Genomic DNA, 27656 nt, shown 5'->3' with positions numbered 1-27656 from the left:
GTGATCGCTTCACTGCCCTCCAGCCTAGGAGACAGAGACCCTGTCTCTAAAAAGGAAAGGAAAAAAAAAGGAAGGAAAAATAAAAAAGAAAGAAAAGAGACAAGAAAAGAATGAATGTTTGGCGAGAAGATCCCGCTCCCTGCCTACACATCGACAAACCGCCTTACAAAAGGCCAAGCGAGGCAGAGCCACGCCAAGTTCAGGTGCGTTCCCTGCGTCCCCACTAGATGCACTCGAAGGGAACACATCGCCAGGGCGCAAGGCGTCTGGGCGCCTCTCTAGGCAGAGGCCCTCCCACTCAGCTAGCGAGGAAGGAGGGTTCACTTTTCACGGGAGCCGGAACGATAGCGCCGCCTGGAAAGCTGGGCTCGCGGGTCCCGGATCCCCAGTGCCGGGGCCGTGGGTTCTAGCCCCCGAGTGGCGCGTTCTCAAGGGGCGGGGCTGACGGCGGCCTGGGCGGGGTCAAGGGCAGGGGCGGGGCAGGCAGGCAGTGGCCGGGGGCGTCCACTCCTCCCCCTCGCGGTCGGCCGGGCTGTCGGTGCCGAGCCCCCAGCGCGCGGCACATGGGGCGCCTGACTGAGGCGGCGGAAGCGGGCAGCGGCGCTCAGGCTGCGCGCTGGGCAGGGCCCCCTCCCACGCTCCTGCCGCTCTCTCCCACGTCCCCCGGGTGCGCGGCCACCATGGCGTCCAGCGACGAGGACGGCACCAACGGCGGCACCTCGGAGGCCGGCGAGGACCGGGAGGCCCCCGGAAAGCGGAGGCGCCTGGGCTGGTTGGCCACCACCTGGCTCACCTTCTACAACATCGCCATGACTGCGGGGTACGCGCGCCGCGGGGCGCCCTCGGGCCCTCCCCGCGCCGCGGTCCGCGGAGGTTCCAGGCTCGGGGGGAGCTGGCCGGGGTGGCGGGGGCGCGGGCGGCGGCCGTGGGGGAGGGGAGTTGTCGCCACGGCCACCGCCGGGGTTGAATGGAGCGGGCGGGGGGGGGGCCGGGCCCTGCGCGCCGGGCATTGCCTAATACGGTGCACTGCGGGGCGCGGGCCGGAGGTTAAGTATAGACCCTGGCAGGAATGCGGGGCCGGACCGCGAGGGAGGCGCCTGCGGCCGGGGCGCCGCTGCATCTGCTGCCGTTGAAGGAACGCCGGGCCTGGCCACGCCGTGGTCTGGAGAGCGCGGAGCCTCCTGCTGCGATCGCTGGGCAGAGTTTTCTCTCTTGCTAATTTCACGGCGACTTATTACTATTTTTTTTAAAGCATAGCACGTCCTAGAGCTTGTCACTTGGGACGATTTTGAAATAACCACCCCCCTTATCCGAGCCTGGAGCTCTTGCCCAGCATCTTTATGGCCTCAGATTCCGTGGCTGATACCCTGGACTTTGATTTCTGGCTTTGAAGTGTGACTTTGCAAGTTAAGGTTACACAATGACTGTCACTCTTCGCAGAGCTGTCAAAGTGACTTCTCTGTCAGCTGCTTCTCAAAACCTGTTGGGAAACTGCTTTACCATTTCTAAATTGCACTGCCTTTTAAAAAAGTTATTTTTCCATTATCATTCGAAGTATTAACTTACATAAATGCGAGGAAACGTTTAATATTTTATTTTATATTTTAGACGGAGTCTCTGTCACCCAGGCGGGAGTACAGTGGCACCATCTCCGCTCACTGCAACCTCCGCCTCCCGAGTTCAAGCGATTCTCCTGCCTCGGCCTCCGGAGTAGCTGGGCTTACAGGCGTCGGCCACCATGCCCTGCGAATTTTTGTATTTTTGGTAGAGACAGGGTATCTATCACCATGTTGGCCAGGATGGTCTCGAACTCCTGACCTCAGATGATATGCCCACCTTGGCCTCCCAAAGTGCTGGGATTACAGGCGTGAGCCACGCGCCGGGCCTAATATTTTATTTTAATTTTTTAAAAATAGAGATTGGGTCTCACTGCATTGGCCAGGCTGGTCTCAAACTCCTGGCCTCAAGCAGTCTTCCCACTCTGGCCTCTTAAAGTGCTGTAATTACCACACCCGGACTAGTATTTTAAACTTTCTTCAGGGTTAATAGAAAAATATGATTGACAAAGATTTAATAAATCTTTACCTAGGGGGATTGAGTTTCTGTTATATGCTCAGCCTATGATACTGAGTATCAAATACAGTTCATGCAAATATTGAGGATTTACTATGCAGGGGACTGTGTTGGTTATTTTAGATGTATTTTTAGTCCTTTAAAGTCCTGTTAGGGGCACATGATAACGACATTTCATAGATTAGGAAAGTGAGGCACGGACACTTGCTCAAGGTCACAGACAGCAAGTGTCAGGCATGGGTTTCAACCCAGATTCTCTGACTCTACTGTCCTGATACTTAATCTTTCTTTTTTCCTAAATTATAATCTTGGAAAGAGAGAAAACTAATGTATTTACAACTGGAGAACAATTCAGTAATCACCAAATGATGCTGAATTTAAATGCGTTCAGAGCTGAAAGAATTCTCTCTCCTCTGATAGACTACTTAATAAACTTTTCCTGGTCGGGTGCCGTAGCTCACGCCTGTAATCCCAGAGCTTTGGGATCCCGAGGTGGGTGGATCACCTGAGGTTAGGAATTCAAGACCAGCCTGACCAACATGGTGAAACCCTGTCTCTCCTAAAAAAATACAAAATTAGCTGGGCGTGGAGGTGGGCACCTGTAATCACAGCTACTCTGGAGGCTGAGGCAGGAGAATCACTTGAACCTGGGAGGCAGAGGTTGCAGTGAGCCAAGATCATGACATTACACTCCAGCCTGGGCAACAAGAGTGAAAGTCTGTCTATAAATAAATAAATAGAATAAACCTTCCCTTTTCTTTTCTTTTCTTTTTTTTTTTTTTTTTTAGGGCAAGGTCTTGCTCTGTTTCCCAGGCTGGAGTGCAGTGGTGCTTACTGTAGCCCCAAACTCTGAGCTCAAGGTGATCCTCTCACCTCAGCCTCCTGAGTAGCTGGGACTACCAGGGGCAAACCACCATGTCCAGTTAATTAAAAACATTTTTTTTGTAGAGTAGACCGAGCACAGTGGCTAACGCCTGTAATCCCAGCACTCTGGGAGGCCGAGGTGGGTGGATTGCTTGAGGTCAGGAGTTCGAGACCAGCCTGGCCAACATGGCAAAACTGTGTCTTTATTAAAAATACAAAAATTAGCTGGGCGTGGTGGCACACGCCTGTAATCTCAGCTACTTGGAAGACTGAGGCAGGAGACTTGCTTGAACCCAGGAGGCTGAGAGATGTGCCACTACACTCCAGTCTGGATAACAGAGCAAGACTCTGTCTCACTCCCAAAAAATAAAATAATAATAATTTTTGTGAAGACAGGGTTTTGCCATATTGCCCAGGCTGTTCTTAAGTGATCCTCCCACGTTGGCTTTCGAAAGTGCTGGGACAGGTGTGAGCCATCGTGCCCAGCCAGTAAACATTTTGAAATATCTGCGTTGCATTAAATGGGTATCTGCCCCTTCTCTTTTCAGTTGACTCTCCATCTTGAAAGCCAACTTAGATTTCAGAAATTGGATATCTCAGCACTTTGGGAGGCTGAGTGAGGCAGGCAGATCACTTAAGGTCAGGAGTTCAAGACCAGCCTGACCAAAATGGTGAAACTCTGTCTCTCCTAAATATACAAAAATTAGCTGGGTGTGGTGGCGGGCATCTATAATCCCAGCCACTTGGGAGGTTGAGGCATGAGAATCACTGGAACCTGGGAGGTGTAGGTTGTAGTGAGCCAAGATCACATCAGACTGGGCAAGAGATCGAGACTCCATCTCAAAAACAACAAACAAACAAATGAAAAGAAAGTATGGAGTGTATATGAAAGTTGACTGTCTTTGGTACAAGCCTCCGAATGGCTAAAAAAGGTAAATAAAAGAAATAGCAAGTTAGAATATTGTTTTTCAATAACTATTGAGATAATGGATCTAGGCAATATCATCAGTAACTGCTAGCATCACAAAAGAGTCTGGCCAGGTGCAGTGACTTACACCTGTAATCCCGTTATTTTGGGAGACTGAAGCAGGCAGATGGTTTGAGTCCAGGAGTTCAAAATTAGGCTGGGCAACATAGGGAGACCCCACCTCTACCAAAGAAAACCCCACAACAGCAAGAACAATAATGAGCCAGGTGTGGTGGTACACCCTTGCGGTCCCAGCTATTTGGGAAGCTGAGGTGGGAAGATTGCTGAAGCCTGGGAACTCAAGGCGGCCATGAGCCATGGGCACACCACTGCACTCCAGCCTTGGGGACAGAGAGAATCTGTCTCAAAAACACACACACACACACACACACACACACTTATTCTAATTGCAGAAATTCCAATTGCTTTCGAAATATTTTCTGTTCGTATTATAGTTACTAAACTGGTAGATGAACAAAGTTCAGAAGTAGTTCAATATAGGGCCTTAGAGAGACTTTGATTGTCACCCCTTGTGATGGAGGGTTTAGGAAGTGAACCCTGATTCAGTTGACTCCTGGCCTTATTTATAGAAAAACAGACAAGAGGTTAGAATAGATGGTTTGAGATGGTCCTTTCAAACCCCTGAGCATGACAATTTCATTTATTTCCCACAGTTTAGTGAGTGGCATGCTCATTATACTATACTAGGTGGTACAATACTGCCACCTATGGAACAATAGTATAACTTGTTATAATATTAACGCATGGATTTTTACACAATGCTGTTTAAAAATGTAAAACAGTCCCATTCAAATGACTCCTTTGATTAGTACGTTAATAATTGCATCTCAGACTTATTTTTTGTGGACATCTGATTTGGGTTTTCCTAAAAAAGACAAGTGTATGGAAAATGTGCATGAAAATCTCTTAATAAACTCTTTGTTTTCTTAGAAGAAATATGGGGACTTGGAAGTGAAGATAATGAAGTTATAACACTTTAGGTATGGAAGGTACATAAAGGATGATTCAAAAATAGTGCTGTAGGATCAGTCCAGCACTGAATTCAGGGTTGGCTCTCACATGAGATGAATCCATCAGTTACAGCCACAGTGAAGCTGGGGCAGAGTGGAAAGGGGTCAGGACTAGGGGGTCTAGGGACTGCAAAGGTTCTATTTCAGACTCAATCATTAACTTACTCTAAGACTCAGGGTAAGTAACTGAATGTCTCTGGAAGATAGCCTTCAAACTTTTTGGATAGTACGCTACTATCAATTAAAATATTTGAGCGCACTCTCCATGTAACTTTAAAAATATATTTATAATGTAAATATGAATTGCTATGATTAGCTAGTATCTTAGGGTGTAGTATATACACTTCGAGCCAGACCGATAGAGCATAGTAGTAGCTTAAGAGCATATACCCTGAGCTTAGTGGTGGCTTTGTGGCCCTCTCTATTGCCTCAATAGTGAAATAGGATAATAAAAGACCTTGCCTCATAGGGTTACTGTGGGGATTTGAGGTTAATGTGTTACACATTGAAAACACTGTTGGCGACACAGAAAGCACTCTGACAGTACACTTACTATTGTCATTGTTATTATCATGAATATGTCTGCATTTCAAAGGTCCTTGTGGTCGCTGCAAATATTTACTTGACTTATTGCCAATCTGATAAGCATTGCTTTTACCTTATTATGTTCTAGGAATAGAAGTGTCATTCGGCCATCTTGTTACTCTCTTGAGCATGTGTTTTCATCATAAGTTAGTAGATTCTTTGCAGGAATCTTTTCAAGCCATTTATCCACTCTATGAGTACTGTTTGGTTAAAAAAATTAAAACTGCATGATAATTTTATGTTTTATAAATCCACTTACTAGACTCTGGAGACTATCTAAAAGACTAGGGTAGCTCATATTTTGCTGGGTGAGTTTTTAGAGCTTTTAGAAAGCTGCAGATGAGGCAAGTTTCTTAAACGTGCTTTTGTAATTGCAAGGAAAACTGGAAAAAGAGTAACTTCTCATTGGTCACTTTAGGAAGAGTAACAAGTAGAATGAAGAAGTTGGTCTCCACAACTCTAGCTTCTATTTAAAGTACCATTAATTCACAGAACATAAGCTATATTTAATATGTAGATGTAAGTTTAAAACTGATGGCATATCGTATTTTTTTCTTTCCTTTTTTCTTCTTTTTTTTTTTTCTTTTGAGACAGGGTCTCTGTTGCATAGGCTGGACTACAGTGGCACAAACATGGCTTACTGCAACCAGACCCCTGTGCTCAAGTGATCCTCCCACCTCTGCCTTCCAAGTAGCGGGAAACACAGGCACGTGCCACCATGCCTCTACATTTTTGTTGTTGTTGTTGTAGAGACAGGATCTTGCCATGTTTCCCAGGCTGCTTTTTCTTTTTGTTTTTTTGAGACGGAGTTTCGCTCTTGTTACCCAGGCTGACGTGCAATGGCGCGATCTCGGCTCACTGCAACCTCTGCCTCCTGGGTTCAAATGATTCTCCTGCCTCAGCCTCCCAAGTAACTGGGACTACGCGCCACCATGTCCAGCTAATTTTTTGTATTTTTAGTAGAGATGGGGTTTCACCATGTTGACCAGGATGGTCTTGATCTCTTGACCTCGTGATCCACCCGCCTCGGCCTCCCAAAGTGCTGGGATTATAGGCATGAGCCACCGCACCTGGCCTCTTCTTCTTTTTTTTTAAAGACAGAGTCTTGCTCTGTCACCCAGGCTGGAGTGCAGTGGTGCCATCTCAGCTCACTGCAAACTCCGCCTCCTGGGTTCAAATGATTCTCCTGCCTCAGCCTCCCAAGTATCTGGGACTACAGGTGTCCACCACCACACATGGCTAATTTTTGTATATTTGGTAGAGATGGGGTTTCATCGTGTTGGCCAGGCTGGTCTCAACACCTGACCTCAGGTGATCCACCCACCCACCTCTGTCTCCCAAAGTGCTAAGATTACAGGCGTGAGCTACCGCGCCTGGCCTAATTGATGACTCTTATAAAGAGTTCTACTTATATATACTTATTGTGTCTACTTGTAATTATATACTATGTACTTGTGTAAAATACATGTTTATACACACACAGCTTTGACAGCTTTTTACTCCAAGATACCGCTATAGTAATCATTAGATGCTTTTTGATATTCTTGTTTTTAGTACATAAAGCTAATTTCTTCAGTCTGTCAGTTTATTTGCTGAAGCCAAATATTTCCTGGACATTGTTTTCTATGTAGTTGGTCTTATCTGTGTTCTTTGCCTTCTCTCAGAGAGTCAATGTAAAAATACCATTGTGGTCAGGTGTGGTGGCTTACGCCTATAATCCCAGCACTTTGGGAGGCTGAGGCAGGAGGATCACTTGAAACCAGAAATTCAAGAACAGCCTGGGCAACATAGTAAGCCTTGGTCTCTACAAAAAATTAAAATTAAAGCTAGAGGATTGCCTGAGCCCAGAAGTTTGAGGCTGCAGTGAGCTATGATTATGCCACTGCACTCCAGCATGGGCAACAGAGTAAGATCCTGTCTTAAAAAAAATGAAAAACAATAAAAGTCATTTTGTCATTTTTTTTCCTGTAGAATTTTAAAAAACAATAATGAACTGAGTATAATGGAACATACATATTATTATATAATAGAACATATGTATTACTATATAAATTACTATAAAATCTCTTTTCAGGAAGTTTAGTTGGTGTTTTTTTAAAATTGTAGTAAAACACTCAAAACATTTACCATCTCAGCCTTTTTATTATTTTATTATATATATATTTATTTATTTTATTTTTTCAAGATGGAGTGTCGTTTTGTCACCCAGGCTGGAGTGCAGTGGTGTGATCTCGGCTCTCCGCCTCCTGGGTTGGAGCGATTCTCCTGCCTCCCAAGTAGCTGAGACTGCAGGCATGTGCCACCACATCCAGCTAATTCTTGTATTTTTAATAGAGACAGGGTTTCCCTGTGTTGGCCAGACTGGACTAGAACTCCTGGCCTCAGGCGATCTGCCCACCTTAGCCTCCCAAAGTGCTGGGATTATAGCCAGGAGCCACTGTGCCTGGCCCATCTTAAACTTTTTAAAGTGTACAGTTCAGTGTCATCAAGTACATTCACATTTTTGTGTAACAATTACTTCCGTCTCTATAACTTTTCATCTTGCAAAACTGAAACTCTGCACCCAGTGAACACTAACTCCTCACTGCCCTCTCTGCCCCCAGCCCCTAGCCACCACTATCCAACTTTCTGTCTCTGTGAATTTGACTACCTTAGGTATACCTCATATCAACTAAATCATACAGGCCGGGCATGGTGGCTCACACCAAGTAAACTTAGCACTTTGGGAGGCTGAGGTGGATGGATCACTTGAGTCTAGGAGTTTGAAACCAGCCTAGGCAACACAGCAAAACTCCGTATCTATAAAAAAGATGCAAAAATTAGTTAGATGTGATGGCACATGCCTGTAGTCCCAGCTATAGGGAAGGCTGAGATGGGAGGATCGCTTGAGCCTAGGATGTAAAGGCAGCAGTGAGCCAAGATTGTGCCACAGCACTCCAGCCTGGGTGACAGTGTGAGACCTTGTCGCCATCAATCAATCAATCAATCAATCAATACTTCTTATTTGTTAAAGATGACCGCAACACATTATGCAAAAAAAAATTTTTTTTTTTAAGAAAGAAAAGATCATACAGCATTAGTCCTTTTTACCTAGCTTATTTCACATCGCCTAAGGTATTCAAGGTTTATCCATGCTGCATGGTATGTCAGAATTTCTTTCCTTTTTTTTTTTTTTGTTTGTTTTTGAGATGGAGTCTCACTCTGTCACCCAGGCTGGAGTGCAATAGTGTGATCTCGGCTCACTGCAACCTCCACCACCCAGGTTCAAGTGATTCTCCTGCCTCAGCCTCCTGAGTAGCTGGGATTACAGATGTGCATCACCACACCCGGCTAATTTTTTTATTTTGAGTAGAGATGCAGTTTCACTGTGTTTGGTCAGGCTGGTCTTGAACTCCGGACCTTGTGATCCCTCCACCTCAGCCTCGCAAAGTGCTGGGATTACAGGTGTGAGCCACCGTGCCTGGCCAGAATTTCTTTCCCTTTTAAGGCTAATATTTCATTATCTGTATAGACCCCATTTCATGTATCCATTCAGTCACTGATGGAGACTTGGGTGCTTTCACCTTTTCACTATTTTGAATAATGCTGCTGTAAACACATAAATCAGTGTTAGTTTGAAAGAACTTTATAAAATACTTTTGTTTTTTCTAGGTGGTTGGTTCTAGCTATTGCCATGGTACGCTTTTATATGGAAAAAGGAACACACAGAGGTTTATATAAAAGTATTCAGAAGACCCTTAAATTTTTCCAGACATTTGCCTTGCTTGAGGTAAGTTTTCCATCATGCTGTGTTTCTATTACTGTAATATTTATGTGAACATTTTTTTGTTGTGCAAAATCAATATGATTTTGCTGGTTACATACCACCTATGGATTTGCGTAATACCAATGTTGACAGTGGTTTGCTTAATGTTTTCTATTACTGACATAATGTTTTTTTTTATTTGCTTACAGATAATTCACTGTTTAATTGGTGAGTTTTTGCTTTAATTTTATACTTTTATTATAAATTGCCTTTAGGGCAATAGTTGACTTGTTTTTCTTTTTAAGGAATTGTACCTACTTCTGTGCTTGTGACTGGGGTCCAAGTGAGTTCAAGAATCTTTATGGTGTGGCTCATTACTCACAGTATAAAACCAGTAAGTGATGCAAACATGTTGTCTACTTGAGCCTGGAGGAAAGCTTTCCATTAACAAGAATCTAAAATATGGACATTTATATATTTGAGGAAGTGGAACCATTGTACAAAAAGGAGTTGGGTTTGGATTTTAAGTATCGCGCATTGATTTAGTGCCTTAGCAGAATGACTTCCAAACCAAGCAAAACCAAATATCGCCATCTTCTATCTGTAATAGATTCTCCTTTGATATTTTCCAAGTTTTTGAAATGGGTATTCAGAATCTGTCAAATAACTGGCAAAAACTGTTGTTTTCTATAGAAGTTTTTTTGTTTCAATCCAAGTTGTCCTCTTTGGGTATGTCATTTAAGTTGTCAGTATAAAATTTATTATTTTTAGCCAGGCACAGTGGCTCACGCCTGTAATCCCAGCACTTTGGGAGGCCAACGTGGGTGGATCACCTAAGGTCAGGAGTTTGAGACCAGCCTGACCAACATGGTGAAACCCTATCCCTACTAAAAATACAAAAATTAGCTGAGTGTGGTGGCAGATGCCTGTAATCCAGCTACTTGGGAGGCTGAGGCATGAGAATCGCTTGAACCCGGGAAGTGGAGGTTGCAGTATGCTGAGATGGTGCCACTACACTCCAGTCTAGGCAACAGAGTGAGACGCCATCTCAGAAAAAAAAAAATTATTTCTCATTTAGCATTAAGTATTATAGCAGCAGACATAAAAAGCAAATGCAGTTCTGTAGATCTGAACAAACGGAAAAGACTAAAAGTTAGAAGGGGTCAAAGGATAAACATTTTACTTAGGAGGAATTAAGTTCAAGAGATCTATTATGCAACGTAGTGACTATAGTTAATAGCAATGTATTGTATATGCAAACACTGCTAAGAGAATAGGGTTTTTTTGTTGTTGTTTGTTTTTTTTCTGAGACGGAGTTTCGCTCTTGTTACCCAGGCTGGAGTGCAATGGCGCGACCTCGGCTCACTGCAACCTCCGCCTCCTGGGTTCAGGCAATTCTCCTGCCTCAGCCTCCTGAGTAGCTGGGATTATAGGCGCGCACCACCATGCCCAGATAATTTTTTGTATTTTTAGTAGAGACGGGCTTTCACCATGTTGACCAGATTGGTCTCAATCTCTTGACCTCGTGATCCACCTGCCTCGGCCTCCCAAAGTGCTGGGATTACAGGCGTGAGCCACCGCACCCGGCCTGAGAACAGTGGTCTTACCATAAGTATATAAGATAATATGTAGGTTCATTAGCTTGATTTAGCAATTTCACAATGGGCACATGTTTCAAAACATCATGTTGTACACCATAAATATATGCAATTTTAATTACCAGTAAAAATTAATTTTCAAAAAAGTGCTAATGAACAAAAGAAAAATAATTTTTATTAAAGCATGACAAGAGACAGACCTAATAACTGAATCCGATTAATGATTCAAACCTTTTAGATGAGATAGATACTATGCTGCTATGTCAAGATATTGGGCATTTTAAACCCCATGACAGGGCTGGGTGATGTGGCTCATGCCTGTAATCCCATCACTTTGGGAGGCCAACGTGTGTAAATCAACTGAGGTCAAGAGTTTGAGACCAGTCTGGCTAACATGGTGAAACCCTGTCTCTATCTAAAAATATAAAAATTAGTTGGGCATGGTGGTGGGCACCTGTTGTCTCAGCTACCTGGGAGGCTGAGGCAGGAGAATTGCTTGAACCTGGGAGGGGGAAGGTGCAGTGAGCCAAGATCGCACTACTGCACTCCAGCCTGGGTGACAGAGAGACTCCGTCTCAAAAAGAAAAACAAACAAACAAAAAAAACCTCTCGTAGGCCGGGTGCAGTGGCTCACGCCTGTAATCCCAGCACTTTGGGAGGCCAGGCGGATGGATCACGAGGTCAAGAGATCAAGACCATCCTGGTCAACAAGGTGAAACCCCATCTCTACTAAAAATACAAAAATTAGCTGGGTATGGAGGTGCATGCCTGTAGTCCCAGCTACTCGGGAGGCTGAGGTAGGAGAATTGCTTGAACCCAGAAGGCGGAGGTTGTGGTGAGCTGAGATCGTGCCATTGCACTCCAGTCTGGGTAACAACAGCGAAACTCTGCCTCAAAAAAAAAAAACAACAAAACCTCATGACAGAAACATTCCCCATGTCAATTCTTCTGACCTTCTTGACAGCCTTTAGAGCCTCCTGTTTACTTGAGGACAGATCTCTGGCCTCCTTTCCATTTCTCAGATGCCTTTCTTACCTCAATTGCTTGGGGACTGACACCTGACGTCTTCTCTGCTCCTCTTAGCTTCACCGGCCTCCTGTGTGGGGACAGCTCACTGACCTCCTGCCTTTTATACTTTAGCCCTCTTGACTAGTATCTTTCACTCGAGTTGCATGATTTACCTGTTCCCTAACCAGCGACTGACATGCAGATAGTGCAGACAGCAGTGTGGGAGAGGCAAACTATTAATTAACTTTCTTCAGCATTATCAGACTAGAAGAGAGACTCCTCCAGGCAGTGAGGGAATATGATAGCTGAGTTAGGACCACAGCGAGTCTGAAGAATGAAGGAGAAGAAAGACAACCTTAACTTGACACTAGAGGGAAGGAGGTAAAGGGAGGCTTGAGAATGGCAAGTTCCAAAAAGAAAACAGGACTCATCTGCCCCGTTTATCCTCCAGAGCATCTCTGCCTTAAGGTTCCTATTTGTTTTTCGCTGACAATAGTTTCCCACTGGTACCTATTTTCAGCACTCCTTAATTAATTCAAAAAATATTATTTAATGCATTCTGTACAACTGGTGCTGTGCAAATTTCTAAATTTAAAGAAATGGATAACGTGGGCCGGGCACAGTGGCTCACACCTGTAACCCAGCACTTTGGGAGGCTGAGCCAGGCAGATCACTTGAAGTCAGGAGTTTGAGACCAGCCTGACCAATATGGTGAAACGCTGTCTCTACTAAAAATATAAAAATTAGCTAGGTGTAATCCCAGCTACTGGGGAGGCTGAGGCAGGAGAATCACGTGAACCCAGGAGGTGGAGCTTGCAAGGATCCCAGAACACATCATTGCACTCCAGCCTGGGTGACAGAGCAAGACTCCGTCTAAAAAAAAAAAGAAAAAGGAAAAGAACAAGGCAATCCCAGCTGTCAAGGGTACTGGCTGTTTGGAAGTGGGGGACACCTAACGTCGAATCATGCACAGACGCTAATTGTGTACGTCATCTGTGCCCGACACTGCTGGGAGATGGCTGTTGATAATACAAACATGGCTCTCACCTGATGGAGCCTACAGTTGGGAGGGAAGCTAAACAAATATTTAATTATGTAAGTGTTAACTGTTCTGAAGCTAGAGCCTGATATGCTTTGCCCTATACCTAGGGACTTAGTGTGACATAGGGAGTGGAAGAAGGCTCCCCTTAAGGAGTGATATAGATGTTGAGGGCTGACATGTGAAAGAGTGAGCCAGACAGCTTTTAGAACAGATTGGCCAATGCCACAATACAGCTAGGAACAAAGTGCAGTAGAGGGAGGGTGGTGGGCCGGGCATGGTGGCTCATGCCTGTAATCCCAGCACTTTGGGAGGCCAAGGCAGGAGGATTACTTGAGATCAGGAGTTCGAGGCCAGCTTGGCCAACACGGTGAAACCCTGTCTCTACTAAAAATATAAAAATTAGCCAGGTTTTAATCCCAGCTACTAGGGAGGCTGAGGCATGAAAATCTCTTGAACCTGGGAGGTGGAGGTTGCAGTGAGCCAGGATCATGCCACTGCATGTCAGCCTGGGTGACGAGCAAGACTCTGGTTCAAAAAAATAATAATAAAAAAAAGGGTGGTGAGCAAGTAACTGCTCAGGGTGAGACAAGAGGGTTGGGGACAGTTTTCTAGAGGGCGAGATGTTGAAAGATGAGAAACAATTTGTTATGGAATAAGAGAGTAACATTCTAATGAGAGGAACAGCATGTATAAAATTGCACAAGTTCAGAGCACATTCTGGAAATAACAAAATCTAGTGTCACCAGAGAGAGAAGTAGGTAGGAGGGTTGAGTAATTTTCGATGAAGTTGGAGAGATTTCCAAGCAAGGATTGTAAACAGCTTTGAATATGGTGCTCAGGTATTACGGTTCATCCTTTTATTCTGTTAAGTAGTGCGGGACTGATGAAACTTTTAAATCACAGTACTTAGCTGATTGCAATTTGGGTTTTTTTTTTGTTTTGTTTTTGAGACAGAGTTTCGCTCTTGTTACCCAGGCTGGAGTGCAATGGCGCAATCTCGGCTCACCGCAACCTCCGCCTCCTGGGTTTAGGCAATTCTTCTGCCTCAGCCTCCCGAGTAGCTGGGATTACAGGCACATGCCACCACGCCCAGCTAATTTTTTGTATTTTTAGTAGAGACGGGGTTTCACCATGTTAACCAGGATGGTCTCGATATCTTGACCTCGTGATCCACCTGCCTCGGCCTCCCAAAGTGCTGGGATTACAGGCTTGAGCCACCGCGCCGGGCCTCCAATTTGTTTTTTATTGATTTGCTTCTCTGACTTATTTTTTAAAAGAAAACTTGCATTCATGAGGAGAATAAAGAGAGGAAAGACCATTTAGGAGACAGTTACAGTAGTCCAGATGAGAGATGATAAACCCCTAAATTAAAATAGTGGTAAAAGGGGCAAACATGAGTGAGCAATTCAAGCGTCGGTCTTAAAGTAGAGCAGGTGTGAATTAATAGCAGTAGGAAGGTCAGATTGTTCTCATTTAGGTTTCATCCGGGTAACTTTGTCCTCAGGTGATAGCGTTACTGCCTGAAGTGAAGGACGAGAGAAGAAAAACCAGTCAAAAGTCAACTATTCCTGTGTGCAGGACATATTTAAGTTCCACGTTCATAATTAATTACATTAATGGTGACTGCATTAAGTTTTCTGTATTGCATTTGTCTAACCCTAGCATTCCATTCTAAATAAAAGGCAATACATAAGTAAAGAAAGTATCTTCATTGAAAAAGAAGTTCCAAGATTGAACGACACTGTGGATTTCTCTGTAATTCTGCAGATCCAGAATGAGGAGAGTGTGGTGCTTTTTCTGGTGGCGTGGACGGTGACAGAGATCACTCGCTATTCCTTCTACACATTCAGCCTTCTTGATCACTTGCCATACTTCATTAAATGGGCCAGGTGGCGATGTCTTGCAGTTTAGTTTCTCGTCCTGTGCATGCTGATTTTGTGTGCGGAGCTAACAGCAGAGAATTAAAATTTGTGTGTCAGCCTCACGATGCCAGAATGATGTTGCTTTAGATATTAGCTGGTATAACTAATAATTACACAAGTTATGATTTGTATTCTAAAAGCTTAACGATCAGAGAGGAATCATATTAATGTATATTTTGAGTGAAATCAATGCAAGACGAATTATTGTCGTATCCTTAATGTCAGAATTGGTCATTCATTTTTTGGGGAATGCACAATATACATTTTTGGAATCAGCTTAAATAAGCAGTGCCCAAAATATTGTTTTTTGACTATGGTGTAAATTATTTTAATAGTCTAGCAGCCACAGTGTATGTCATTTATACTATACAACTGGCTTTTTTCTTTAAGTTGCAGAGATATTTTAAAAAGTCACACTTACTTAAAATTGTATTATTTGGAATGTGGACAAAGTTTGTATTTGAAGGCCTTCAAATATAAATTTTTTCAAGCAACAGTTTTCAAAGCAAAAGATATCTGTTCCTTTTGAAGTTGCAATCTTTGAGCAAGTGATACTTTAGAAAGTCATTACAAAAGCAAAACTGCTCTGTGGAGAACAAATCACAAATCAGTACAGATTTGTTCATTCTCTTCTTTATATTGTACTTACAGTAGCAATAACAATGACAAATGGTATGTGCCTACTGCATGCCTGAGATGCAGGTATTAACAAAACAAATTCTCTGTCTTAGGACGAAGACAAACGTAAACTAATATATATGTGATAGGTCAGGTGGTTATAATGCTGGGATTATAGGTGTGAGCCACCATGCCTGGTCAATTGCTCCTTATTAATCTCATGTATTACACATGTTTGAATCTAATAAATGAGAAAATAAAAACCTAAAAGAAGGAAATCTACTTTTAAATTACTTTTAATCCCTCTACCCAAGGATAATCACTGTGAATTGTGTTTTATATATATGTTTTTTTCTTTTTTTGAGACAGGGTCTCCTGTCACCCTCACTGGAGTGCAGTCACATGATCTTGACTCACCTCAATATTCACTGTCTGGGCTCAAGCAATTCTCCTGCCTCAGCCTCCCAAGTAGCTGGAAGTACAGGCACAGGCCACCACACTAGGCTAATTTTTGGATTTTTTTGTAGAGATGGGGTTTCACCATGTTTCCCAGGCTGGTCTCGAACTCCTGAGCTCAAGTGATTCACGCAACTCAGCCTCCCTAAATGCTAGGATTACAGGTGTGAGCCACCGCACCTGGCTGTGTTACCTATTCGCTTAGACTTTTTAATGTTCTCTAGTTCTTTTTTAGGCACTTGTGGCTTACCACTTTGCATATGATGAAATATTTTAAAATTATAATTTGAGCTTAAGTACCCTTTCTGTCATAAGAAGGCTGCACTACCATTTATATGGATTTGTTTGGTTTTAATCTTACTGTACATGAAAACGTATTTACCTCTAGTGACTGGGCTTTTTAAAAGATTGGAAGTTTTGAATGCAGCAGGACTCTAATCCTAGAACACATGAATATCACTTTGCATGACAATGTTCTGGACCTCTGGCACCTTTGAAAATACTAACTCATGATAAAGTCTCTTTTCACGTGCTGAATTTACAAAATTTGTCTGAAGAAGACAGTGGAATGTACACTGCACATTTTCCTGAGGTCAAGCACGTTACTCTTGATGGCTCTGTGTGTCTGCCTTTTGCAATGCATTTGCATGTCTTGAGTGTCTGGAAAAGTTAAAAACTCTGCCATCGTATGTTGAAGTTTCCTTTTTAGAAACTGCTTATCCATTGCAGGCTTGGTGTGGTGGTTCATGCCTGTAATCCCAACACTCTGGGCAGCCAAGGCGGGCGGATCACTTGGGGTCAGGAATTTGAGACCAGCCTGGCCAACATGGTGAAACCCCATCTCTACTAAAAAATACAAAAATTAGTCGCATGGCCTGTAGTCTCAGCTATTTGGGAGGCTGAGGCAGAATTGCTTGAACCAGGAGGCAGAGGTTGCAGTGAGCTGAGATCATGCCACTGCATTCCAGGCTGGGCTCCAGAGTGAGACTCTGTCTCAAAAAAAGAAAGCGTTTTTCCATTACTTTAATGTTAAACAAGTTATACAATGTTTCCGCTTTGAAATCATGTTTTCGATAATATATCATCAGTGGATACTAATCATAATTATGTTTCATGTCAGAAAGGTCTCAAAAAATCCCAGCCATCTAAATATATTTCCTGATCCTATTAAATAATGTAAAATAATATTTGTATTTATGTTCAGATGTTGAAGCTGTTGTTCTCAAATAAAACTTCACTTTAGAAATGGTGTCTTACGGCCAGGCGCGGTGGCTCACGCCTATAATCCCAGCACTTTGGGAGGCCGAGGCGGGTGGATCACGAGGTCAAGAGATCGAGACCATCCTGGTCAACAAGGTGAAACCCCGTCTCTACTAAAAATACAAAAATTAGCTGGGCATGGTGGTGCGCGCCTGTAGTCCCAGCTACTCGGGAGGCTGAGGCAGAAGAATTGCTTGAACCCAGGAGGCGGAGGTTGTGGTGAGCCGAGATCGTGCCATTGCACTCCAATCTGGGTAACAAGAGCGAAACTCTGTCTAAAAAAAAAAAAAAAAGAAAGAAATGGCATCTTACTTACTTATAAGTAGTTTGGCCTATTGTTTCAGTTTGAATATACTTTGATTCTATTTCTGTGTTACAAGTGTTCTTGGAAAAGTCCTCAGAATAGGTAATTGTATAGTAAGTTCTGTTTTTCATATTGATTTCCATTTTGATTTAGAAAACGCACTCCCTTCAAAACAATTTTAGACAGTAATTGGGAACCTTCAAAGACGCATTATCTTTTTTTTTTTAATGTGTTCTAACCATAGTTAAATCTCCCACACTGCCTTCAGAATTTAGAGAGTTAGTGACATGCAATGTTTTGAAGTGCAAGTAAAGACAAATAAATTATATAATTTGTTCCCATTTCATTAGAAATTTTCACTGCCTTTAAGACTTTCAACTAGCTTATTGTAGGAGTGATAACTTTTTCTTCTGTTAAAGAACAATTCTGCCAAAAAATCATTTGAAAGCCACATAAAGTAAAAATTACAAGTTAATCAGTTTGGATATTTTATTGAGACAGGTATGTAAAATTTCCAGTTATGTGATTTAAAAAAATTGAGGTATAGGAAAGGACTGATTTAAATGATACACAAAAACTACACCAGACTAGTAAGAAAGCAGGGAGTTTCTCCAAGGCCAGGAAGGGATAAACAGATACAGTGAAGGAATCAATCATTCTTCTTTCTTGAACAGCTCATCTGTTTTGGCAAATAATTCTGCCCGCCTCCCCATCTTTTATCTTCGTATATCCCTGACATACAGGAATAAGGTGATTTTTAATTTGTCTCCAACCTTCTTCAATACTGACAACTTTGACTTTTCTTCATAGGTATTTCTTAATGCCAACAAAGTAATTAAATAAAATACAGATTAATTTGATTTCTTTTTCCATCAAAATGTTGACCTTTGATTTTAAATTAAAAACATTTTTCTTTTTAAAATTAATTTTTTTGAGACAGGTGACTCGTGGTGTCACCCAAGCTGGAGTACAGTGGTATTGCCTTGGCTCACTGCCCCCTTGACCTTCTGGGCTCAAGCAATCCTCCTGCCTCAGCCTCCTGAGTAGCTGGGGCTACAGGCATGCACCACTGTGCTTGGCTGATTTTTTTTTTTTTTTTTTTTGGTAGAGACGGAGTCTCACTATGTTGTCCAGGCTGGTCTCGCACTCTGGCCTTTTGACCTTAATTTTCTGTGGTAACTGTTACATTGTGAACAACTTGGAGAAAAATGATTCTCTTTTTTCTTTTTCTTTTTTTTTTTTTTTGAGATGGAGTTTTGCTGTTGTTACCCAGACTGGAGTGCAATGGCACGATCTCGGCTCACCACAACCTCCACCTCCTGGGTTCAAGCAATTCTCCTGCCTCAGCCTCCCGAGTAGCTGGGACTACAGGCGCGCACCACCATGCCCAGCTAATTTTGGTATTTTTAGTAGAGACGGGGTTTCACTATGTTGACCAGGATGGTCTCGATCTCTTGACCTCGTGATCCACCCGCCTCGGCCTCCCAAAGTGCTGGGATTATAGGCGTGAGCCACCGCAGCCGACCTTCTTTTTCTTTTTTTTTTTTTTTTGAGATGGAGTCTCACTCTGTTGCCCAGATTGGAGTGCAGTGGCGGAATCTCAGCTCACTGCAACCTCCAACCTCTGGGTTCAAGCGATTCTTCTGCCTCAGCCTCCTGAGTAGCTGGGATTACAGGCACCTGCCACTGCATCTGGCTAATTTTTGTATTTTTACAAGAGACGGGGTTTCACCATCTTGGCTAGGCTGGTCTTGAACTTCTCACCTCATGATCCAGCCTCCTCAGCCTTCCAAAGTGCTGGAATTACAGGCGTGAGCCACTGCACCCGGCGATGATTTTCTTTAATGAAGAAATATTGTCATCTTGGATCCTTTAGGCCCCTCTTACTGGAGACCAGCCAGTAGAACAGTGTTTCCTAATTAAAGGTATACATGATGCCTGGCTTCCTGTGTGTTGCAGACCTTGTCACAGACCGAATGAACACATGGTGACTTTGGATTTAGAGTTGAAGTTTCTGAGCTCTATTTTAAACAAGCTAACTACTCCTTTAATGTGGGAATTCAGGAAGTAACTTGTCAACTTGTTTTGTTATGGGAGCAGTTTTAAACAATATAATATACTTATTAGTAGTTACTCATGCTTTAGGTGTTATCAGTTTTCTGCAATAATCGCTTCTCATTAGTAACCACAAAGACTTTTCCAAATGCCTCTTAAAAATAATTACCTTGGTAATTTCAAGGTTTAGATATAAAATTTAGGATAATTACTGGTCTTTTTAAATGCAGCATTTGATCAGTAAATTATTAGCTGCCAGGGACAAAAGCAGTCATTTGTGATTCTATGAACCAAAGAAGTTACCATTACACTACATTTTTTTAAACTACAGAAGCCAGGTACAGTGGCTCATGTCTGTAATCCCAGCACTTTGGGAGGCCAAGGCAGGTGGATCACCTGAAGGAGTTCGAGACTAGCCTGGCCAACATGGTCAAACTCCATCTCTACTAAAAATACAGAAATGAGTTGGGCATGGTGGTGCACACCTGTAATCCCAGCTACTTGGGAGACTGAGGCAGGAGAATTGCTTGAACCCAGAAGGTAGAGGTTGCAGTGAACCGAGATTGCTCCACTGCACTCCAGCCTTGGTGACAAAAGCGAACTCCGGCGCAAAACAAAAACAAATAAAACTACATATACATTTTGTAATGTATAAAGTTATTTTGGTACTCTAAAATTAGTTGATACTATTTTATTACAAAGACCTTGCCTTTTAAAGAGGAAGCTGTTATTAGGAAAGAAAGGTGATAATTAATAAGCAAATGATTAAAGTAGAAATATTAACTTTATGTGAGGTTATTGTAAAGAAAAGAAAATTTTGAAGTTTAAATTTAGTAGTAGCAACAGATCTGCAATGTAAAGTCTAATAACTATTGTAGAAAAATAATCCTCTGAGGTTTTTCTTTCTCCAGATACAATTTTTTTATCATCTTATATCCTGTCGGAGTTGCTGGGGAACTTCTTACAATATATGCCGCCTTGCCGTATGTGAAGAAAACGGGAATGTTTTCAATAAGACTCCCTAACAAATACAATGTCTCTTTTGACTACTATTATTTTCTCCTTATAACTATGGCCTCATATATACCATGTAAGTATATACTTGTTAGTACTTTGATTTGACATAGAATGTGGAAATTTTTGGAAGGAGAGCATAATAAGCAAGGGGAAGTAATTAGAAATAATTGCTTACAAATACATTAAAACTTCAGTTTAATCCCATATTTACTGATAATTTGGGAAAACTGAAGGAAGAGTGAGACAGAAGATATTACACTAGCTATGAGAATAAAGGCAAGCAGGCCAGGCACGGTGGCTCACACCTATAATTCTGGCACTTTGGGAGGCTGAGATGGGCAGATCACTTGAGGTCAGGAGTTCGAGACCAGCCTGACCAACATGGTGAAACACCGTCTCTACTAAAAACACGAAAATTAGCCAGGCGTGGTGGCACAAGCCTGTAATCCCAGCTACTAAGGAGGCTGAAGTAGGAGAATCACTTGAAACCGGAAGGTGGAGGTTGTAGTGAGCTGAGATCGTGCCACTGAACTCCAGCCTGGGCGACAGAGCGAGACTCCGTCTCAAAATAAATAAATAAGGCAAGTAAGTTAATGCATGGATGATAGCTGTCTCAAAATCATTTAAACATCAGCTTAGTATGATGTTTTTTAAAGAAAGATAAAAATAAATCATGTTTAAAGCATTAGTGTACTTTTTACAAGCATTTAGAATCGTATGTCTGAGTATAAACAATCTATCCAAGAAAATTTCAGATCAGTTTTACCTATTCATTAAGCATATACTTGGAAAAATCATCTAGGAGTAGGTTTGAGTCTTATTTGTGTTTCTCTGTGTACTTGAAAACAATACAGCCACTTTTCTTAAAGGATTTTGAATAACTCAGCCTCTTCACTACATTTATTATCACCTTTCAGTAGTTACAATGAATTGGCGAGGCTTTACTCCATTTAAGTGCTAATAGTGAGGCCGGGCTCAATGGCTCACTCCTGTAATCCCAGCACTTTGGAGGCTAAGGCAGGTGGATCACCTGAGGTCAGGAGTTCGAGACCAGCCTGACCAATATGGCAAAACTCCATCTCTACTAAAAATAGAAAAACTAGCTGGGCATGGTAGCGGGTGCTGGTAATCCCAGCTACTCAGGAGGCTGAGGCAGAAGAATCACTTGAACCCAAGAGTCAGAGGTTGCAGTGAGCTGAGATAGCATGATTACATTCCAACCTGGGCCATAAGAGCAAAACTCTGTCAAAAAAAAAAAAAAAAAAAAAGCTGGCCGGACGCTGTGGCTCACGCCTATAATCCCAGCACTTTGGGAGGCCGAGGAGGGTGGATCACGAGGTAAAGAGATCGAGACCATCCTGGTCAACAAGGTGAAACCCCGTCTCTACTAAAAATACCAAAATTAGCTGGGCATGGTGGTGCGTGCCTGTAGTCCCAGCTACTTGGGAGGCTGAGGCAGGAGAATTGCCTGAACCCAGAAAGCGGAGGTTGCGGTGAGCCAAGATCATGCCATTGCACTCCAGCCTGGGTAACAGAGCGAAACTCTGTCTCAAAAAAAAAAAAATGCTAACAGTGATATATTTTTAGGTCAAATATTGATAGCTCTAAAATCTACACTGATGTGATATAAACTATTTCACCTAAAGGAGATGAACATAAAACTTGGCTAGCCTTTTGAGGTATCCAACTTTTTTTGTTTTTTTGAGACGGAGTCTTGTTCTTTTGCCCAGGCTGGAGTGCAGTGGTGTGATCTCGGTTTACTGCAATCTCCGCCTTCTGGGTTCATGGGATTACAGGCACCTGCCACAATGCCCACCTAATTCTTATGTTTTTAGTAGAGATGAGGGTTTCACCATATTGGCCAGGCTGGTCTCAAACTCCTGACCTCAAGGGATGTGCCCACTTTGGCCTCCCAAAGTGCTGGGATTACAGGTGTGAGCCACCGCCCCTGGCCAATGCCTTTAACTTGCATCTTTCCAAAAGTCAGAATTTACTTAGTGGTGAAAGATGTGTTTTCCCCTCATCTTCTACCATTTCAACCCAATTCTGTATCTGATTTTCTATCTGGGCCAGTTCAAGAGAGCTAAGGAGGGGAAGCCTACTCTCTTGGTCCACATCCCTCACTTTTCCCAGTGGTTGGTAGCATGCCTTGAGCAGAACCAGAGCTTGCTGAGGTGTCTGACAGTTACAGGTTCAAGCAGTGGGTTATTCTCTTCCTCATGGCCTTCGAGGCATCTCCATGGAAACAGAGGACCTGAAGCACCTTTTCCAGGTGTCCTGGGAGATGTAGACTCTGGCCTGTACAAATAGCAGCTTCCCGGTTCACCATGCTGCCAGCTGCCGAGTCCCACTGGCCAGAAGATCACTCGGCCTGGGACATGTTTTTCACTGCATTCTTTTTTTTGCAATTCCCTCCTCCCCCTGCATTCTTGATGTTAGTAGTAGATCGATTAATTTTTCTTCGCTTATTAAATCCTTTGCTAATTAAAAGTACTTTTTGAGGACTTATTACTCAAAAGTAGCAGTATAATTTCTCATTTACATTAAGATGAAAGAGGTTAAGTGAGTTGCTTAAAAATCACTGGCTGGCAGCCGGGCATGGTGGCTCACACCTGTAATCCCGGCACTTTGGGAGGCCAAGGTGGGTAGATCACTTGAGGTCAGGAGTTCAAGACCAGCCTGGCCAACATGGTGAAACCCTGTCTCCACTACAAATACAAAAATTAGCCAGACATGGTAGTGGGCACCTGTAGTCCCAGCTACTTGGGAGGCCGATGCAGGAGAATCACTTAAACCGGGAGGCAGAGGTTGCAGTGAGCCGAGATTGTGCCTCTGCACTCCAACCTCAGCGACAAGAGGGAGACGCCATCTCAAAAAAAAAAAAAAAAAAAAAAAAACCACTAGCTGGTGAATATAGTAAATAAAGCCAGGGTTTGAACTCAAGCCCATACCTTTTGTTCAGCTACTCAGAATTTTATTAAAGTATTTAAAATAATTGGTCAGTGAGTTTAAGTAATTATGACCTGAATCAATTTAGGCCCCTAGGTATATGTAATGTAATGGTTACCTTTCTGAAGTTAGGAAGTACCTAAATAAAAAGAAATAAAACCTATTGTGCATTTTCGCTCTGTCTGAGCTAAGTTCTACAAAGAAATTTTTACCCATAGTTGCCTAAGCAAGATATTCAAAGCTTGTTTTGTGATAAGGTTCACTGGTTTGATTATTCTCATCATTATATTCAGAAATATTTTTACACTGGTATTGTTTATAGCTGATTTTAATTTGTTTATCCACCAACATTTATACTGTGATTTGAAACACTGGTTCAAATTGGTTCAAAATATTCTTCAAATTTGACTGAGCAGATGAAAATCTGTCCAACTGACCTAATAACATATATTCATGTGTTTATTACATAATAGACTAAATACCCTTATACCCAGCCAGGAAGAGCATCTGCTTTAGGCCCCATTTAGAGGACCTTGTAGCCCCTCACTGTCACTCCACACAGCACCCCACTGCCTTTTTTCTGTTTTTGAGATAGAGTCTTGCTCTGTTCCCCAGGCTGGACTGCAGTGGTGCAATCTTGGCTCACTGCAACCTCTGCCTCCCAGGTTCAAGGAATTCTGCCTCAGCCTCCTGAGTAGCTGGGACTATAGGCACGTGCCACCATGCCTGGCTAGTTTTTTGTATTTTTAGTAGAGACGGGGTTTCACTGTGTTAGCCAGGGTGGTCTCAATCTCCTGAGCTCGTGATCTGCCCACCTTGGCCTCCCAAAGTGCTGGGATTGCAGACATGAGTCACCGCACCCGGCCACCCCTGAGACAATGGAATTTGCTATCCAGATGGCAATCAGCTTGCCTCTGGGGCCCTAACTAGGCTTCTTCCTTGATCCATTGTCCTGAGGGTTAACCATGTCACAGTATATGCACCCCTGAGTAAACAGGGGGTAGTTATTTGTGAGAAAGTATGAGTGGATGAAGCTTAGATGTATGCACCAGGGTCTCTACACACATGTGCAGGAGACTCCTTGCAGTACAGGATACAGCCAAGAGAATGGAGAAGAGGAAGTTGGGTGGACCAGTTTTCCCTGTGCTGGAATGTTCGGCATAGCATTCCAGAGAGTTCAGAATTCTAAATTCAAACATGGTCTTCCGTGTCATTATGAAGGGATTTTTTAAAAAAGGATTGTTAAAAAACAAGCAAAAGTAGGCCAGGTGCAGTGCTCATGCCTGTAATCCCAGCACTTTGGGAAGCCAAGGAAGGCAGATCACTTGAGGCCAGGAGTTCAAGACCAGCCTGACCGACATGGTGAAACTCCATCTCTACTAAAAATACAAAAATTAGCTGGGCGTGGTAGCATATGCCTGTAATCCCAGCTACTCGGGAGATTGAGGCAGGAGAATCGCTTGAAACCAGAAGCAGAGGTTGCAGTGAGCTGACATTATGCCACTGCACTCTATCCTGGGCAATAGCACAAGAGTCTGTCTCAGAAAAAAAAAAAAAAAGCAAAAATAAAAACAAAACCCCAACAGTTACAGCATTATAATATTTAGACCTGTGGTATGTAGCCTCCATTTGCATTCTTTTTTATTTGAGTCAGAGTTTCGCTCTTGTTGCCCAGACTGGAGTGCAATGGTGTGATCTTGGCTTACCACAACCTCCACCTCCCATGTTCAAGTGATTCTCCTGCCTCAGCCTCCTGAGTAGCTGGGATTACAGGCATGCACCACCATGCCCAGCTGATTTTTCGTATTTTTAGTAGAGACGGGGTTTCTCCATGTTTAGTCAGGCTGGACTTGAACTCCCAACCTCAGGTGATGCGCCCACCACGGCCTCCCAAAGTGCTGGGATTACAGGAGTGAGCCACTGTACCCTACCCATTTGCACTCCTACACTCCTGAGCTCTGTAAGTATCCAGGGAACAGCAGTGGTATGGAATGTATTTACTCTCTAACATTGCCATATTTAACAAGTTTCAAGTATAAATGATTTTAAAGCATTTTCTTTGTTTTCTTTTTCAATGAAGTGTTTCCACAACTCTATTTTCATATGTTACGTCAAAGAAGAAAGGTGCTTCATGGAGAGGTGATTGTAGAAAAGGATGATTAAATGATCCCTGCAAACAAGGTGCTTTTTCCAGAATAACCAGGATTACTTGAGTCCAAGTTTTAAGAACAAGAATAAACAACTTTGTGAAATATCATGGATTGTATGGTTTCTTAAAATGTAACTTGAGACGTGGTATTTGCCAATGTTTGTGTTCCTCTTATGCCAGATCTAATTTTTACAAGAACTGTGCAAATATCAATAACTCTTGGGTAGGTGCTGATTACTAACAAAATAATTAGGTGTATTACCTGAGGGAAAAAAAACTTTTACTAATTTTTTTTAAAACATGCTCAAAGCTTTTTAAATCAATATTTAGAAATTAGTTTAATGATTTACTATTATATCTGCCAGTGATATTTATAAATGAAAGTAAATGCAAATTTGTTAACAACTTGTTAATAATGTGTTGGTGTTTTTGAACCCACAATCTACTTTTTCAGGAAACAAGGCAGTGTTATGATTAATAACAATTTTTGGATGCGTGGATATAATTTGCTAAAATAAGACTTTTGATGTAGATAAAATAGCAGCGTAAAAACACATATTCAAGTAGATGTCACAGTTGGAAAATATTCCTTGGAAATATTTCTAGGCAGTTGAAACTATTTATACTGCTAAAAAAGCCTATTTTTATTTAAATTAGCCACTTAAAGACAAGCTTTTCAACCATGAAGATTTTAAGAGGTTAGGAAGAGTATAAATATTTGCCCCACTGTTAAAAAAGTAACAGGACATCTGATTACAATGTCGTATTCAGGCTGGGAGTGGTGGCTCACACCTGTAATCCCAGCACCTGGGAAGGCTGAGGCAGGAGGATCATTTGAGCTCAGGAGTTCAAGACCAGCAACACAGCAAGACCCCATCTCTTAAAAATATATATATACAAAAAAAATTAACCAGGCATGGTGACACATGACTGTAGTTCCAGCTACTTGGGAGGCTGAGGTGGGAGGATCACTTGAGCCCAGGAATTCCAGGTTATAGTAAGCTATGATGGTACAACTGCACTTAAGCCTGGGTGACAGCAAGACCCTGTCTCTGAAAAATAGTGATGATGATGATGATAATAATGATGAGGCTGTACTCAGAACTCTGGTTGAGAAAATCTTCTCTATACTTTGGAATCATCTTGTAACAATTGTTAGGATAATCCACTTGTGGTACTTAGGTAACTAAACATTTTGGGGTATGATCTAAAAACAGACTTATCTCATTCTGAATTCCACTGAGCAGCAAAATGTCTTGTAATTAAGTTCCTGTCCTTGTATTTAATAAAAAAGATACACCAGAGAATACTTTAATGCCTTAATTTCTAAATAGGGCTTTTAAAAAATGTCCCTCTTTTATTCAGAAATGTTGATATACTACCCAGTTTTTGAGAAAATATTAAATATGTGACTTTAAAAGAAAAGGAACTTTTTTTTTGCCCAATAGATATGTAGTTCTAATTTTGGCTTTAAATGTTCTGTATTGTTTCCATTTAACAATCAACATATAACATTACACTTTTAAAAATCACTTGATTTTGTGGTGGTAACCTCCTTTACAGATATTTTTCACAAAGAGATTTGTAGTTTAGAATATTGTTGCAAATGTTTACTTTCTAACTTGGTTTTTCAAAGGTGCTATTTCTTTTATTACATTACATTGTAATGTTTCCTCTGCAGCTTAATGTTTCATTGAGCAATATGGATTAGGTTACTAGTTCTCAAAAGTCCTAATACTCATTCTGCTCTTACTCTATTTGATCAGTTTCGTCTTGGATTTTTATATGGAAGAAACTGTCAGGGAGTCTTTACCTCTGGTAACATAGTATAAGAAATTCACATATTTATTTTATTAAATGCCTCTCTTGTGAAAAATATTTAAATCATATTTCAAAAATTTGCATTAATTCAACTGGCACTGCCTACAAGTAGCTATAATATTCCTTTTCTTATGTTGTAGAATATCTTGAAGTAGGAATTGTGAATAACTAATAAAATGAAAACCCATTAAA

General features: G+C 42.2%; 1 protein-coding gene across 2 annotated transcripts; it reads left to right on the top strand.

Annotated features, from left to right (window-relative positions):
- Positions 1-27656, top strand: HACD1 (3-hydroxyacyl-CoA dehydratase 1). Of its 2 annotated transcripts, none has more exons than XM_008999996.5 (7): positions 1-203; positions 9172-9289; positions 9475-9493; positions 9571-9659; positions 14681-14802; positions 20440-20618; positions 25575-27656. In XM_008999996.5, exons 1-7 carry the CDS (start codon positions 115-117, stop codon positions 25655-25657), a joined length of 699 nt encoding a protein of 232 aa, XP_008998244.1. In that variant the 5' UTR covers positions 1-114; the 3' UTR covers positions 25658-27656. The 2 variants fall into 2 exon arrangements, with proteins under 2 accessions (XP_008998244.1, XP_002750117.3); XM_002750071.6 differs by lacking the exon at positions 1-203 and adding an exon at positions 520-820.

Source organism: Callithrix jacchus, chromosome 7 (assembly GCF_049354715.1).
Source record: "Callithrix jacchus isolate 240 chromosome 7, calJac240_pri, whole genome shotgun sequence".
Taxonomy (NCBI): Eukaryota; Metazoa; Chordata; class Mammalia; order Primates; family Cebidae; genus Callithrix; species Callithrix jacchus.
This window is presented reverse-complemented; position numbering and strand designations above follow the sequence as displayed.

Coding starts and splice junctions, on each gene's coding strand:
- HACD1 (XM_002750071.6), top strand. CDS start 564: ATGGGGCGCCTGACTGAGGCGGCGGAAGCGGGCAGCGGCGCTCAGGCT. Junction 9,660..14,680: donor TTACTCACAGTATAAAACCA/GTAAGTGATGCA, acceptor GTAATTCTGCAG/ATCCAGAATGAGGAGAGTGT. Junction 14,803..20,439: donor TACTTCATTAAATGGGCCAG/GTGGCGATGTCT, acceptor TTCTTTCTCCAG/ATACAATTTTTTTATCATCT.